General features: G+C 37.0%; 1 protein-coding gene and 1 non-coding gene across 3 annotated transcripts; one reads left to right on the top strand and one right to left on the bottom strand.

The window, feature by feature from the left end:
* The first annotated feature begins 282 nt into the window (after positions 1–282).
* On the top strand, positions 283–389 carry LOC113001023 (small nucleolar RNA R71). The gene has a single exon (XR_003266353.1). It is a non-coding gene; the product is annotated as a small nucleolar RNA R71 (small nucleolar RNA).
* Positions 390–5,715: 5,326 nt separating this feature from the next.
* Positions 5,716–7,150, bottom strand: LOC100801118 (methyltransferase-like protein 23). Of its 2 annotated transcripts, XM_026127532.1 has the most exons (6): positions 7,043–7,150; positions 6,864–6,968; positions 6,613–6,780; positions 6,105–6,198; positions 5,936–6,020; positions 5,716–5,818 (listed from the first exon to the last, which is right to left on the bottom strand). In XM_026127532.1, the coding sequence occupies exons 1-6, from the start codon at positions 7,148–7,150 to the stop codon at positions 5,716–5,718; spliced, it is 663 nt and encodes a 220-aa protein (XP_025983317.1). The 2 variants fall into 2 exon arrangements, with proteins under 2 accessions (XP_025983317.1, XP_014628592.1); XM_014773106.1 differs by lacking the exon at positions 5,936–6,020 and having other exon boundaries at positions 5,716–5,822.
* Positions 7,151–15,371: the final 8,221 nt, after the last annotated feature.

The raw sequence follows: 15,371 nt of genomic DNA, 5'->3' as shown, positions 1-15,371 counted from the left end.
TGATTCAAGGCATGCTGGGTTACCAAGTTAACCAATGCATCCGGTTTGCCTTCAAGCTTCTTAGTTTCAGATGATGCAGATGGGTTTGTAGCTACCTCATGCATTCCTCTAATGAATATGGCATCATTTCTGGCGATAAACTGCTGGGAGTTGGAAGCCATCTTCTCAATTAAATTTCTGTCTTCAGCAGGAGTCATGTCTTGATATTATTGAGCATCTATCATACTTCTCTCCATATTATTGAGTCCTTCATAAAAATATTGGAGAAGAAGCTGTTCTGAAATCTGATGGTGGGGGCAACTGGCACATAGTTTTTTAAATCTCTCCCAGTACTCATACAGGCTCTCTCCACTGAGTTGTCTAATACCTGAGATATCCTTCCTGATGGTTGTGGTCCTGGAAGCAGGGAAATTTTTTTCTAAGAATACTCTCTTAAGGTCATCCCAGCTCGTGATGGACCTTGGAGCAAGGTAATACAGCCAGTCCTTTGCCACTCCCTCTAATGAATGAGGAAAAGCCTTCAGAAATATGTGATCCTCTTGGACATCTGGGGGTTTCATGGTGGAGCAGACAATGTGAAATTCTTTCAAATGTTTGTGCGGGTCTTCACCTGCAAGGCCATGAAACTTTGGAAGCAAATGAATCAGTCCAGTTTTAAGAACATATGGGACATCCTCATCAGGGTATTGGATGCACAAGCTTTCGTAGGTGAAATCAGGTGCAGCCATTTCCCTTAGAGTCCTCTCACGGGGTGGAGGTTGTGCCATGTTCTCAAAATGTGCAAAATCAGAATGCTCAGAATCAGAATGCTCAAAATTATAATGCTCAAGATCAGGATGTTCAAAATCACCAATAACAGAATGCACAGATTCACCAGTAATGGAATGCTCAGAATGATCAAAAGGTATAAAATGATGCCTAACTAATCTGTGAAATGTCCTATCTATCACAGGATCAAAGGGTTGTAAGTCAGATGGATTGCCTCTAGTCATACACTACATTCAACATGCACACAACTAGTTGCCTTGTCATGTAAATAAAGGTGTAGGTTTGAACTACAGCTACCCTCAAATGATATCCAAATGACTTGAAATTTTGTGAGCAACCTTATAAAATGATGAGAAGATAGCACAAAAAATTTCAGACAAAAATTCAAAGTCTAACTATGAAAGCTAAAATTGGTAGGTTAAGAAAAATAAGTGAATAAAACTTGAAAAATAAAAAACTTTTGACAGAATCACTTTTTTTGGACGATGGAGACCTCAGCCAGCCTATGGCGGGCTTCCATGGCATAGGAAATTTTTTTCTACCCCAAATGCATATATAATAATTGCTATTCTGATAACCGGAGCAAAAGTTATGGCCGTTTGAAGTTTTGACAAACACAAAATTTGCTAGTTTTTTGGAACTTTCAAATCTGTCCAAACTAAAGGCTCTAGCTATTTTTCCCACAAAATATGAATTAAAAGAAGTTACTAAAAAAAATCAGCCAAAAATAACAACCCTAGCTACTAAAACAAAAAATCACAAATAATTCAGCATGGGTGGTCGCTAAAATCCGTCGCTAAGGGATTTCTACTACTACTCTGGTTTGCCGCAAGCAGAAATGGTCGCTAAGTCCGTCGCAAAACACTATTCACAGCAAAACACCCAAAACTGAAACAGGGGAAGCGCTCAATAGGAAAACTGAAACAGAACACACCCTAAACAAAATATCCAGATACTAAACGACACTAACACACATACTAACACAATACTAACAATTAAACATAAAACACGAAAGAATTAAACACACAACGCTAGCTATTATGAACCTTTGGACACTGCTCCCCGACAATGGCGCCAAATTTGATCGAGGCCGTACCCGAATCAAATAAACATGAAAATGCAGTAACTAGGAAGTGATCCTAGGTCGTTTCCCAATGAGCAGTGACAAACCAAATGTTCATAATATACTTGCAGTAATAGTAACGATTGGGGGGGTTTGTTTGTTTTGTGATTAAAGAGCAGAACAAGTAAACTGGAATACGAAACTAGTAATATTAAAAACGGGTTGTTTCCTCTAATTCAGAAGCCATTCTCTTATCCTGGGTTATGGAGAATTTGTCCCTAACAGTCAACCACTTAATCCAACCCTATTTCAATTTACTAAGCGAAAATTAACTTAGGGTTTTCAATACGTGATTAGGCACCACATACACTAGTTAGTCCTTCGTCCATTAAGCATGAACGCAAGTTAGGCTCAGAGGCAATTAATCGAACACGAAGCGTGCACTGATTAATATTCACGAATTTGGGATAACTGGTGAAGGGAAAACTGCCAGAAAACCACATTACAAGCGAAACCTCAAAGAGAGTTGGGCTTCGTCCTCAAAAGGAAACAACACCAGAAAATCTAGCCTTCCATGGATTCAAACAGAAAACGCAAATGAAACATGAAGCAGTAACGTAAGTGAACAGAAACGTAAATGAACAGAAATTTAAATGAAACAGAAACATAAATGACAGTAGAAGAAGAAGCAAGAACGAAATTGTAATTAGAAGCAGAAAACGTAAAATTGCATTACGTGAACAGTAGCATCAAAGCAGAAAATGTAAAACCCTAAAACAAAAGCTCTGAATAATGAATAGCATAACAGAATAGCCTTGCACGAATCCCAAGGCTGCTATTTAAAAAGAGTCACTCAAAGTCACTGGGCCCTATTACAATACTCTGGCCCAAAACGAAATAAACACTGAACAACATAAAATAAAATTGCGAAATTTCCTAATTAGAAATTAACTAAGGTAACCGCTGCTTTATTTGCCCTCTTCAAGTCCATAACCAAAATCCGGATTAAGCCCAATGTTTCATTAATTCCTGAAATTAGATTAAAAACATCAAATTAGCTAAATGAGGCCAAATAATAAAACTGCCTGATTAATTGACAATTAAGACCAATCAGTAATTAAAATGGTGCAAAAAGGGTTTAGAAAATAGAAGAAAATGATGGCACATCAATGTATTATTAAGATCGAGGAGAATTCAGCAGAATGAGGTCTATACTACCCTGAGCTGCTCTGCTATTATAGAGAAATATTGCTCAGCTATTATCGAGAGATACTGCTCTCTATCCATAACTAACAAAATGATATGCTAGGATACCCTCCTCACTCCCCTTCTCTCCAATATCATAACAACACATTTTGTTATTCAATAACTAGCTCCTTCCTTCCCTTTCTCTCTCACTGCCAGGTCATCATTCCTCTCTAATATCCCTTTGTCCCTTCTAGTGTAAACCTTCTAAACTTTGGGCTTATGACTCATGAGTCATGAGACAATTGTTGAAGTCACATTCCCTTTTGACATATTTGGTGTGATTAGCAATAAAATGACTTTTGGTGTAATAAAAATTAAAGCATGTATGGGTCCCTGAAGCTAGAGAAAATCCAAATAAAGCCCTGAAAAACTAGAGAAAATCCACATATTGAATTATTGCTATCCACATATCATAATTTGAGTTAAGAACTTGATAGTAAAGACATAATGAGAACATGATCACTTTTGTAGAGTTTTGTCTTTCATTTAACTAGGGTACTTTAATAAATAATGAGAAGTTTATATGAACTCCACAATTCTATAGGCTAAGTTATTACATGTTTTTTAGTCCATGCAGTATGGTCATATTAGCATTAGTAATGTTACATAGTTTGGTTGAGCATAAGCTGAATTACTTTGCTGTAGTTGAACTAGGTTTGGCTCTGAGTTCTTCTAATGTCATTACTCATTAGTTCTCAAAGGTTATTTTCTGCAAAATGTGATACATATCGTTGTTGTGGCAGTATGGCCCATGGCTAATTGGCATATGCTTTTTATTTTTAGGTTATCATTTACTACTGCTAAGTGGCCTTGTTGTGGAAGCTGTTTGATTATAGCAACTCCAGGTAAAGCACATCGTTACTGCTACTTATATATACATGCATATATGTAAAGCACATTGTTACGTTGTTTTTAATCGTAATTCCAAGCTAGTAGTGGCTGTAGTTTATGTATGTTGTGCTGTTTTGTGCTCACTTGAAATCTGCACTGACATCATTTTAAGCAAAGATAAATGTCAACTTTTTAGAATGATTTGATTTTTCACAAGTGTTTACTATCCTCTCAATCAATTCTGGCCTTGAGTGGCATGATTATAAAAAGCAGTGGCTAGAAATTCATTAGTCTATGTTCCATTGATAGGATTAATAGTTGGTGATGGGTGTCCATCAATTATTAGTTAGGATAAGTAAAGCTTAAAGTGGAATAATCCAACATGCATCAAGTTTGTAAGTTGTATACCTGAAACACTATATTTAGTAGATTAGAGGATAGTAACACTTGGTTTTTTTGTTCCTTTGCCTGATGGCAACCACTGGATAGGTTGCAAATGGGTAAACTATATTTTGTAAGTTGTATACCTCTAATGTTCCAGAACTAATTTTGGTTCTTCAAATCCAAATCAAGGCACTTCAGCTACACATTCATTCACAGATTTAATCACAGCTTCTAATAGTTCAAATGCATTAGTACTAGATAGTATCTGAACCTCTTTTTCAGTTACAATTGAGGCATTTGGTGTGCAAATAGAACACAATGGAATAATGTGTCCAACTTCATTCTCCTCGGTTCCACCCTTTAACCAAAATGTACCGAGTAAATAGGCATTTTGGTCCTCGACTTTTGACCTGCAAATTAGTCCCTATCTTTTTGAAATGTAAAAAATAGTCTCTATCTTTGCATAATTTTTGCAAAATAGTCTTTGCCGTTAAATTTAAAAGTAACACCGTTAGTGAGGTGCATTGTTGGAAATTTTAGTGCCACATAGACTATCCAACGTGGCAAATTGTCCCAGATTGTGACACGTAGACTAGACTTTGATGCAAAGTTTAAAAAGTTGTCAAATATTTTCTTCTTCACTTGCTTCTTCTTCCTCAAATTAGGGTTTCTAAAGATTTTCTCCTCTCAATTCCAACATGGTGGAGTCTTAAGGGTTCTGGAGGTGCAACCTGCAAGAAGGGGAAGGGAGGTACACATGGCACAATGGGAACGAGTACGTCGGAGAGTGGAAGAACGGTGCCATCTCGGGTAATTGGGGGAAAGAGTTTGTGAACGAGAAACGCGTGTCGGTGGATGAGTGTAATAATAATAATAATAATAATAATAATAATAATAATAATAACAACAGTAATAGTAATAATAAGAGTGTGAGTTTTCCCAGAATTTGTATTTGGGAGCTTGATGGTGAAGCTGGGGATATCACTTGTGATATTGTGGAGGCTTCTATGATTTATGGTGGAGGAGGAGTGTGTGGAAGTGATGTATAGTTGCAGAAGATCCCTTGTGGTTCTGTTGATGGGGATGTTAAGAAACCGGGTCATATGGTTTCTAAAGGGCATAAGAATTATGATTTGATGCTTAATCTTCAACTGGGTATTAGGTATCTCATCTACATTGCTACTTTAATTAGGTTCTCAGTTGTGGTTTGGTTAGAATTAGATAAAAAAAAACATAATAAGGTGATCATCTATATATGAAATAGAATTTCTCTCAAAGAAAAAAGAACATAAATAATAACAATGGCTTCCGGATAAATAAATAAAGAAAAGAGAGAACTACTAAGCTTTATCACAATTTTGAGCTACCTCGGGCATTATCTTTTGAGATAAGAGCTATCTCTGCCAATTGAATGTTACCACTTACAGTGATGCTTTGTCAGATGGCAAGAAGGAAAATCCATCAAGAAGCTTCAGACACTCTAAGCCCCATTTTCCTACCCAAAACTCAATAAGGTGATGCCCACTGCAAACAATTAGATAGGAAAATTAAAAATATAGGGAAACAAATATTATATGCAAGTTGTAGAGCTGTTATTAAATTTCCTCACAAGTTTTGAGCATCATGTAAAATGCAAAGTACCTTCTGTTATGATATGAGGTTATATAAGTTGACCCAGGAGAATTTCGGAACAGGAAAGTCACAGTGGCAAAGAGGTTATCAAAGGCTAAATAATACATCAAAAACAATACTTTAGTCCAATAGACGGAGGAAGGTGACAGATAACTAACATAACCAATTTTTTTCTCACCATTTGAATCATACAGCACATCAGCCCCTAGAATAATTGTTGATTGTAAACTGAATATGGATGAATCCCAAACTCCCCATGTCAATCCCAACACCTACAAATAGAAGGCCAACATTCAAATTAACAAAAACAATATGATAAAATTTCAACATCAGGAAAATGCAGAAACAAGCATTGGCAAACTTCCGCTTATTCACCACATGCCCAATGTAATCACTTATCAATGGCAAACTTCCCTACAGGCCCAAACCAAACAAGAAGCAATCAGTTGCTAGATATATTAACTTTTAGGATCCAACCATTAATTTAAACAAAAGCTTATCAAAATCATATAAGAATACTATTAATAGAAATCAATGAGTTAGATTGACAACCAGTTTTTTATCTGTAAAAATCACATGTAAGTGCTCTCCCCAATTATTCATCGCAACGCAGCTGTAAACCCAAGGCAAGACTCAAACTAAAGATGACTGATTAAATCAAAACAATCATGTAGAAATTGATCCACATGCTTGGTGGTTAACAATAGTTTATTTGAAATCTTTATAAAAGTATGTAAACTACAAATTGGATGGTAATAGTGTAATACCCCTAATCTGGTGAAGTCATCGGTAAGAGTGACACAGACACCGAGTTTTGCTGCAACCAAGCCAAGCAAGGAAGTTCCAGCACCTAGATGCATGAATACAATAAGAAAAAATAATGGAGAATAATAAATGAGCACATAACATTAGACAAGAATTTGAAATAAGAGGGTACCTCAACAACGTTGGCTCCTGAAAATCGATGATTGTGCTGCCAAACATACTCGACGAGAACTACGTTGCAGGGCCATAGGAATAGGCCATATTCGTCCTTCATGTTCTGCGAGAAGAAGAGTAAATGTTAGTTGGTTGGGAAATTCATGGAGAGTGTAGTGGGATTGGGAAGTGTAGAACCTCGATGATGGAGATGGAGAAACTTGGTGCTTTAGAATCATCGCTGAAACAGTGATGAGAAACGGTGGTCATGGTGAGGCTGTCATCATTCCAATCTTTCTCCTCCATGGCTCTCATCGAAAGGAGTTAACTGAAACCTCCAAAATTGCCACGTTGGATAGTCTATGTGACACTAAAATTGCCAACAATGCACCTCACTGACGGCATTACTTTTAAATTTAATGGCAAGGACTATTTTGCAAAACTTATGCAAAGATAGGGACTATTTTTTACATTTCAAAAAGATAGGGACTAATTTGCAAAAGGGGTCAAAAATCAGGGACTAAAATACCTATTTACTCAAAATGTACCACTTTTATTACCTTGTGTCCAGTTCAATTCTCTTTGTAAAATGTATCAAAATATAATAGAACAAATATTATGTTCTGCCCTATTTTAAGTTGTCCATCAAATGCTAACTTAGTATTTTTGAAATTTCAAAGCTACTCAACAAACACCACCATGTTAATTAAATGAGGCTTCATATTACATAATCTTATGCTTAGATGCCTAGGGTATAACAACCCTCTCCCCTAGTATGCGTGTTTTGTTTTCCTTTTTAAAAGTTAGTAATTCCAACAACATGGACATGGAGAGTGTTGTGTGCAGCTTGTTAGACAAAAATCATCCCCTTCACTAGTAGGATATGTCTCAACAATCCGGACTGGTTTTGAAAATAGTTTGGACAAACTAGAATCTCTTTGATTCATCAAAGGCCAAACTAGAATCCCTTTGTCTAAATATTCTATACAACAAAGGAGAGGATGAAGTAAGTGGTTAATTGCTACAAATCTAAACCCTTAACAACTAGTCTAAGATATATAGATCATAATAAGAAAAACATGCAGTCATGCCATTAATACAAAGTCTGGAACTTTAGCACTATGCTTGAAATTCATTGTGTGGCAAAAAGTATTGTCTATAGTGAATTAAATGGTAAAGGATTCTTTGATGGTTCAAACTATTGATCTATTTTTGCTTATCTAGGGGAACCATGTTTTTAAACGTGACTGTTTTTAAGTCTGTAATTATGTTTCTTGAAGTTAAATATCAATCAGCTGTATAATATATTGCTTTGATTGATGTAGTTGCATTCTTTCTCTTGGAATAGATAAAAAAAAGTGTTCATGTTTGTTATTTTCTTTTTAATAAAACATCATGAATGGAAAAGGCTAATCTAGCTAGACAGTCACAACAGTATTGCCCGTCCTTCTAGTATGACATAACAGAACATCTTGCCTATTTCTCAAAAATTCACTTCAACCATGTCAAATTTTAGATAAATGTGAGAATTGCTTCCTGCCCTTGTTGTTCCATGCTATAAATAGCCTCAAAATTGCTCTGCTCTAGGAAGAGTTAGTTGTCTTTCTATTTGAATGCTCCACCTGAATGGAAGAGCTTCTGCAATTTTTGGTTGATAACATTGAGCCTCATAGAAAGTTGTAGCAGCCATTACCTATCTATGACAATTTCTTATAATTACTCTCATCCTGCACCCTTACCAAATTGTACAAAAGCATCAAACATGGCTTTAAATATACCATTCAGTGGTGGCTTCCAAAATTATGAATCATGAGTATTATTAATTTGCGGGTTGTTGCTCCTCATAAATGCATAGAATTTGCTTGTAACAACAACTGTGGCAAAGAGGTTTTCTTTTTTCCAAACACCAGCAAGTTCCTGCAACTTCATATAGAATACAAAATTTCAAAAAAGACCAAAGCAGCACTTTCCTCATCACTCACCTATAGGAAATGGTTCAGCCACCCGAAAAAAAGATGCATCATCTCCTATTCCCACTCTCGGGGTATGGATTTGAATAGAAATCAGACACACATCTTGGTTTGCAGTGCCATATAATCAGTAGCCTAATTATAATAATTCCTAGGGGTCCAATACCTAGAAACCAACAAAGAGGGAGGGGTCCTAAGAATTGAAGATTATCTTGAAGAACTACTTACAAAAGTAAAATTTCAAACTGTTTGACTTATTGAGATTGTATGATTGTCCTTACTACTGCGTATGGTAGTTAGAGTTATGATTTTTGAGACACTGACGGTGTGAATTGATAAATTCAAAATATAGTGTAGCTAGCATGCACTACAAGATCCCTCCTTGAATTAATTAATAGTCATGTGATACTTTAAGCCTATTCATTGTCACATATTGATATCTATTTTTCGGAATGATGATTGATGTAGGTGGTCATTGAGTTATTTATTTGATTGTTGCTTTCATTTTCGACCGTGCTGCTCATCATCATAGGTACAAATGTTTGTTACCAATTAACGTTTTTATTACTTGTTCACTGGCATTAATGACAATTGATATATGCTATACAAATTGTGTTCATGATGAGTGAACCTTAGATTCCCGTTTGAGATTGAATGCAATGATTCTTGCAGACAGTTTGCATTAATCATTGTATTCAATCTTGAATTGTCCGTTTAGATAGTTTGGGGAGACTAATATTTTTATGGTAGATTCATGTGTTAAGGTTAACATTATTTTGTTTAATTTGATGAAATTTTGGTACAATACATTTCTAGTTGTTCTCTGAGTGCATACTTGATTATCGATAAATTAATTTCACCGGTTTCATGTCGTGTACTTGGAGACTGATGCGAAATGCTACCGAAATTTTGTCAAATTTAACAAAATAGAATTAACCTTGATGTATGAAGCTACCATAAAAAAAGGTCCTCCTGAATGGGATAGGGCCGCACCTATAATAAAAAAGTGAGATTTTCATGCATCAAATAACTTTGTGAGTATCATGGAGTGATTATTTAGATGGATTGAAGTTGGATGAATGAAAGTCGCATGAGCCCTACATACGAGGAAGGAATCAAAGAGTTCTTGCAATTTGCCTTTGAAAGAAGTCAACCGGATGAGGATGGAAAATATTATTGTCCTTGCATCAATTGTTTGAACGGAAGATGACAAATACTGGACAACATACGGGAGCATCTATTGTGTGATGGGATTAAGAAGAATTACACCACGTGGATATGGCATGGTGAATTGACAGACATGTACAGTGAGTCCCAATCTGAACCGTTTGATGAAGAAATGGGAGATCGCTTGGAGGATATGATTCGTGACCTTGGACAAGAGTCTTTTTAGCAAGCACATGCCCCTATGTATGATACATTGCAAAGTGATTCAAAGAAGCCTTTGTATCCGGGGTGCAAGAATTCCTTGACACTGTTGTCGAGGGTATTAAGTCTGGTTAATGTCAAGGCTAGATATGGGTGGAGTGACAAAAGCTTTAGTTCACTGCTTCAAGTAGTACACGATATGCTTCTAGAGGAAAACACGTTTCCTAAAAGTTACTATCAGGCGAAGAAGATATTGTGTTTGATGGGTATGGAGCATCAGAAGATTCATGCTTGCCCGAATGATTGCATACTATACAAACATGAATTTGAAGAAATGTCCAAATGCCCTAGGTGTGGGGTATGACAGTACAAAGTCAAGGATGATGAGGAGCGTAGTAGTGATGAAAAATCAAAGAAGGCCCCCCCAGAGAAGGTGTTGTTGTATCTGCTGATCATTTCAAGGTTTAAGCGTCTTTTTTCTAATGAAGACGATGCTAAAGACCTTACATGGCATGCAAATGGGAGAAACTGCAATGGAATGGTTCGTCATTCGGATGATTGCTCCTAGTGGAAGAAGATAGACCGTTTGTTTCCAGATTTCAACAAAGAGGCAAGAAATCTTAGACTTGGACTAGCCAGTGATAGAATGAATCCATATGGCAATTTAAGCACTCAACACAGTTCATGGCTATTTCTACTGGTAATTTACAATTTTCCTCCTTGGTTGTGCATGAAGCGAAAATACATGATGTTGTCTATGAGGATATCGGGCCCAAGATAGCCAGGAAATGACATTGATGTTTATCTAAGTCTGTTGATTGAAGATCTGACAAAGTTGTGGGACGAGGGGGTTTTAGTGTTTGATGGGTTTCAGAATGAGACTTTTCAAATGCGTGCAATGCTTTTTTGTACCATTAATGAATTTCCAGCATATGGGAATTTGAGCGGTTACAGTGTTAAGGGTCATCATGCATGCCCCATCTGTGAAGAAGACACAAGCTACATACAACTGAAACGTGGTAGAAAAATAGTTAACACTAGGCATCGGCGTTTTCTAAAACCTCATCACCCTTACAGGCGATTGAAAAAAGCATTTAATGGAAGTCAAGAGCACGAAACTTCGCCGATACCGTTGACTGGTGAGCTGCTCTTCCAGCGAATTTAACACTTGAATACTATATTTGGAAAGACCCAAAAGAAGGAAAACAGTAAGACTTGTATATGGAAGAAGAGGTCGATTTTCTTTGATCTTTCGTACTAGTCTAATCTAGATATTAGACATTGTATTGATGTTATACATGTGGAGAAAAATGTATGTGATAGTGTTATTGGGACGCTCCTTAACATTCAAGGCAAGATGAAAGATGGTTTGAATACTCATTAAGATCTAGCTGAGATGGGTATACGATTGTAGTTACATCCAAGGTCTGATGATAAAAAATATACTTGCCTCCAGCTTGTCATACTTTGTCCAGAAAGGAGAAGATCAATTTTTGTCAGAGTCTGTGCCAGGTCAAAGTCCCACAAGGATACTCTTCAAATATTAAGAGCCTTGTGCAGTTAAAGGATCTTAAGTTGGTAGGGTTAAAGTCTCACGATTGTCATGTCTTGATGCAACAATTGTTAGTCGTGGCCATATGAGACATTTTGCCTAACAAAGTCAGGTTAGCCATAACTCGCCTGTGCTTTTTCTTCAATGCCATATGTAGCAAAGTCTGATCCTGTGAAGTTAGATGAGCTAGAAAACGAGGCTGTTATTATACTGTGCCAGTTGGAGATGTATTTTCCTCCTGCTTTCTTTGAGAAATCAAATGACATCATTGTTCACTTAATTGTTCATCTGGTCAGAGAAATCAAATGTTGTGGTCCTATTTTTTTTGCAGTGGATACACTCGGTTGAGCGATACATGAATATCTTAAAAGGGTATATGAAGAATCTACATCGTCCGGAAGCATCTTTGTTGAAAGGTACATTGCAGAAGAAGCCATTGAATTTTGTTCAAAGTATATTGAAAAGGTAAAACCCGTTCGGTGTTAGTTGGTCAATACGACTAACTTTTATGTAAAAAGCAGTTGTAAATTGTATACAACTCCTCCCATGTATAGTTATTTTTGGTAGTATTGTAATTACTTTTTGATAATTTAGGTAATAGGTACTTTGTATCCTATTTTTGAGTATTTAATGATCATTCCACTTCAATTTCAGGTGAAATAGGCAAGATTGGTGAAGTGCAGATTTCATGAACTCGTTAAGCCACTCATCATCTGGCTAAGTGCGTCATTTGCTAAGTGCACCATCTGATGGCTAAGCACGGGGAAAATTATAGAAGAAGAATGAGCTATATAGAGGCGCTGAGCGAGCGTAACTCGCTAAGCGCACCGTCTTCACCTCCAGCCTGAGCGTGTGTGACTGGCGCTAAGCCAGAAGTCACTAATGCGCGCGAAGCGAGCTCATCTTGCACTATGCGCGCGCCCACCGAAAGGATTGCCTATTTAAGATGAAATCATGATTTCTGAGTGAGAGTGGAGTTTTTTTAGAGTTTTTGGTTGTGGATAGACTAAGAGAGAACTGAGCTTGAAGAGGAAGCCATAATGCAGAGCTTTGAATGAGATTTTGAGAGTTTGTGAGGTTTCTAGAGGTGGAGGAGACATCCCCCCTACTTGTATTACTTATATCTTTCATCTTCTCTTTTCATTGTTGTAAAGGAAGCTTCCCTGCTATGGAGAGCTAAATCCTCAGTTGGTTCTTCCTATGGGGTACTTGATGTAAATACTTTCATATCTATCTAATGATGTTTCATGTGTTCATTGTGTTATCAGTACTTAATTCTAGTGTGCCTTTGCCTTGATCACGTAACTGCATGCTTAGTTAGGGTCAGTTAACATTGGGAAATTGTTTGATCCTTTGAACCTGATAGGACAGGGCTAGCTTGTCGTATTTTCATGACACATCGGGGTACGGTAACCTAGTTTTTGTTATCTTATGTCTTAATGTAGTCCTGGTTAAGTTTAGTCCAATAAGAGGGATCTAAGGGCGACGCTTGATTAGGATTAGGCTAAACATGCATGAGACATCAGGGTTTGGCAGTCTAGGAGACGACATAGAACACATGAATGTTGTGAGGTAGAGAACATCCTTAATAACATTAGTCACCCAGTAGGAAGACCAACACATTGTCTATCTATCTTCACACACACTAATCACGTGATTTGCTTTTGAATAGCTTAGTTTACATAATTGTCCATACCACACACCAAACTTTCATTCCAAGACACTTATTTATTGAACCACAGCTTTACCAAGTAAAACAAGTTCCTCAAGAGTTCGATACTCGGTATTCACTTACCATTTTATACTACTTGCATAATCCGGTGCACTTATCGGCCGTCGAACTTTGGGCTTCCCGAGTCTTGGCATGACGACAGAGTGGGTGGTAAGGGTTCAAGAGGACTGCATGTTATCACTCCAAGTGTAGAAGATTTTTTACAAGCTCACTTGTATGTGTTGAATAACAGTAATGAAGTTTTGCCATACATACTTCAACATGAAGGTTTAGTGAAAGAAAGTAATCCAAAAATGTCAAAGAACTGGGTCTTGAAAAAGCATAACAAGACTTTCCTTGATTGGTTTAAAGATACAACCTTTGCTGATGAAAATGCTTCTGAAACGTTAAGAAAGCTAGCAGACAGACCTAAAAGAAATGTTATAACTTGGCAAGGATATGACATAAACAAGAATTCCTTTTATACAAAAGCACAAGATGAGAAAAGTACAATGCAAAACAGTGGGGTCACCCTAAGGGCTGAATCTCAACACTTCGCCAGTGTACATGATGACAATCCTTGTGTAGCTTCCATCCTTTACTTTGGGTTCATTGAAGAAATTTGGGAGCTTAACTATGTCAAATTTACTATTTGTGTTTTCAAATGTAAATGGGTTGAGAACAACATCGGCATGCGGACTGATGATGTAGGATTTACGTTGGTAGATCTAAAGAAACTACCTTATCAGAATGACCCTTTCATCATGGCAGAATGAGCTAAATAGGTATTTTATGTTCAAGACCCTTGTGATGAAAGTTGTCAGTGGTTCTACATGGGAAAACAATTAGTGTTAATGTAGAAGATTGATGATTCATACATTGATACTTATGTTAGTCCTTTGTCCACACAAATGTCGCCTAACATCGTCGAAGAAGAAGAAGTTGATGACTCATGCTAATCGTAATGATCATGATGAAGGATAATTAATTAACATCGTCTAATGTAATTTTCTTATTATGTATTTCATTTTAGTCCATTCATTAACATAACTAACTAAGTTTTTTGATAATGTTAATTAACTAATGTTTTTTTTCTTTACAGGCAGATGACTACTCCACCCAGCTCTCCTCATCCTCTTCCTACTGAAGCAGCATCACAGTCGCCGTCTACCTTGAAGCGGACAAGAAAAGCCACACGACTAAGATCATTGGCGACTAAACCAGCAGGGGCAGAGAGACCGGTGGTCCACGTTGATCCTGTGACCAGGAAGGTCGACTGTCCCCACAAGAAGAAATTAAGAACACATTTGGGGATTGCCGCTCGTGATAAGGTCAACGTGACATACGAGAATTGGAAGCAAGTCTCTACTGCTCAAAAGAATTTGATATGGGAGGATATTCAGGTATTTTAGTTTTCATCTTGCATATTGTTTATTAGCCAAAATTTTTAATTTACTAACTATAAAACCTAATTTATTGTTTGTCAGGCTGAATTTGATATCCCTGAATCATTTGACGTTAGGACAAAAAAATACTTCAAACTATAGGGGAGTGGTGGAGATAGTTTAAGTCTGATTTGACGTCAAAATGGGCACTTACAGCCGACAAGGACAGTGTCGATGACACTATTTGCGAAAAAAACGGCATTAGCATGGAGAAATGGACCCAATTTTGTTAGAGCCGCAGAGACCCCTCGTGGGAGGTATGTACTTTGTGATTTTCATTGTTTTCAAGTTTAAATTCACTTATTATAATACATTGTAATCATGAGTTTCATTAATGTTCAATTTTTGCAAGACGTACGAAAAAAGGCACACGCCATCCAGAAGCAAAACACTGCCCCCCACGTGTTGTCTCATGGGGGTTATGAATATTTAGAAAAGAAGCTGATGGATGAGAAGACAAAGAAAAAATTGGAGGAAGCTG

This window comes from Glycine max, chromosome 2 (assembly GCF_000004515.6).
Source record: "Glycine max cultivar Williams 82 chromosome 2, Glycine_max_v4.0, whole genome shotgun sequence".
NCBI lineage: Eukaryota > Viridiplantae > Streptophyta > Magnoliopsida > Fabales > Fabaceae > Glycine > Glycine max.
This window is presented reverse-complemented; position numbering and strand designations above follow the sequence as displayed.

What these genes read in the sequence shown, in the direction of transcription:
- LOC100801118 (XM_026127532.1), bottom strand. Translation starts at nt 7,150, where the DNA reads ATGGAGGAGAAAGATTGGAATGATGACAGCCTCACCATGACCACCGTT. An exon ending in TATTGTTAACCACCAAGCAT is followed by an intron (nt 6,199 to 6,612) that starts GTGGATCAATTT and finishes TTCTATTTGTAG; the next exon opens with GTGTTGGGATTGACATGGGG. An exon ending in ACCTCATATCATAACAGAAG is followed by an intron (nt 5,819 to 5,935) that starts GTACTTTGCATT and finishes AATTGTTTGCAG; the next exon opens with TGGGCATCACCTTATTGAGT.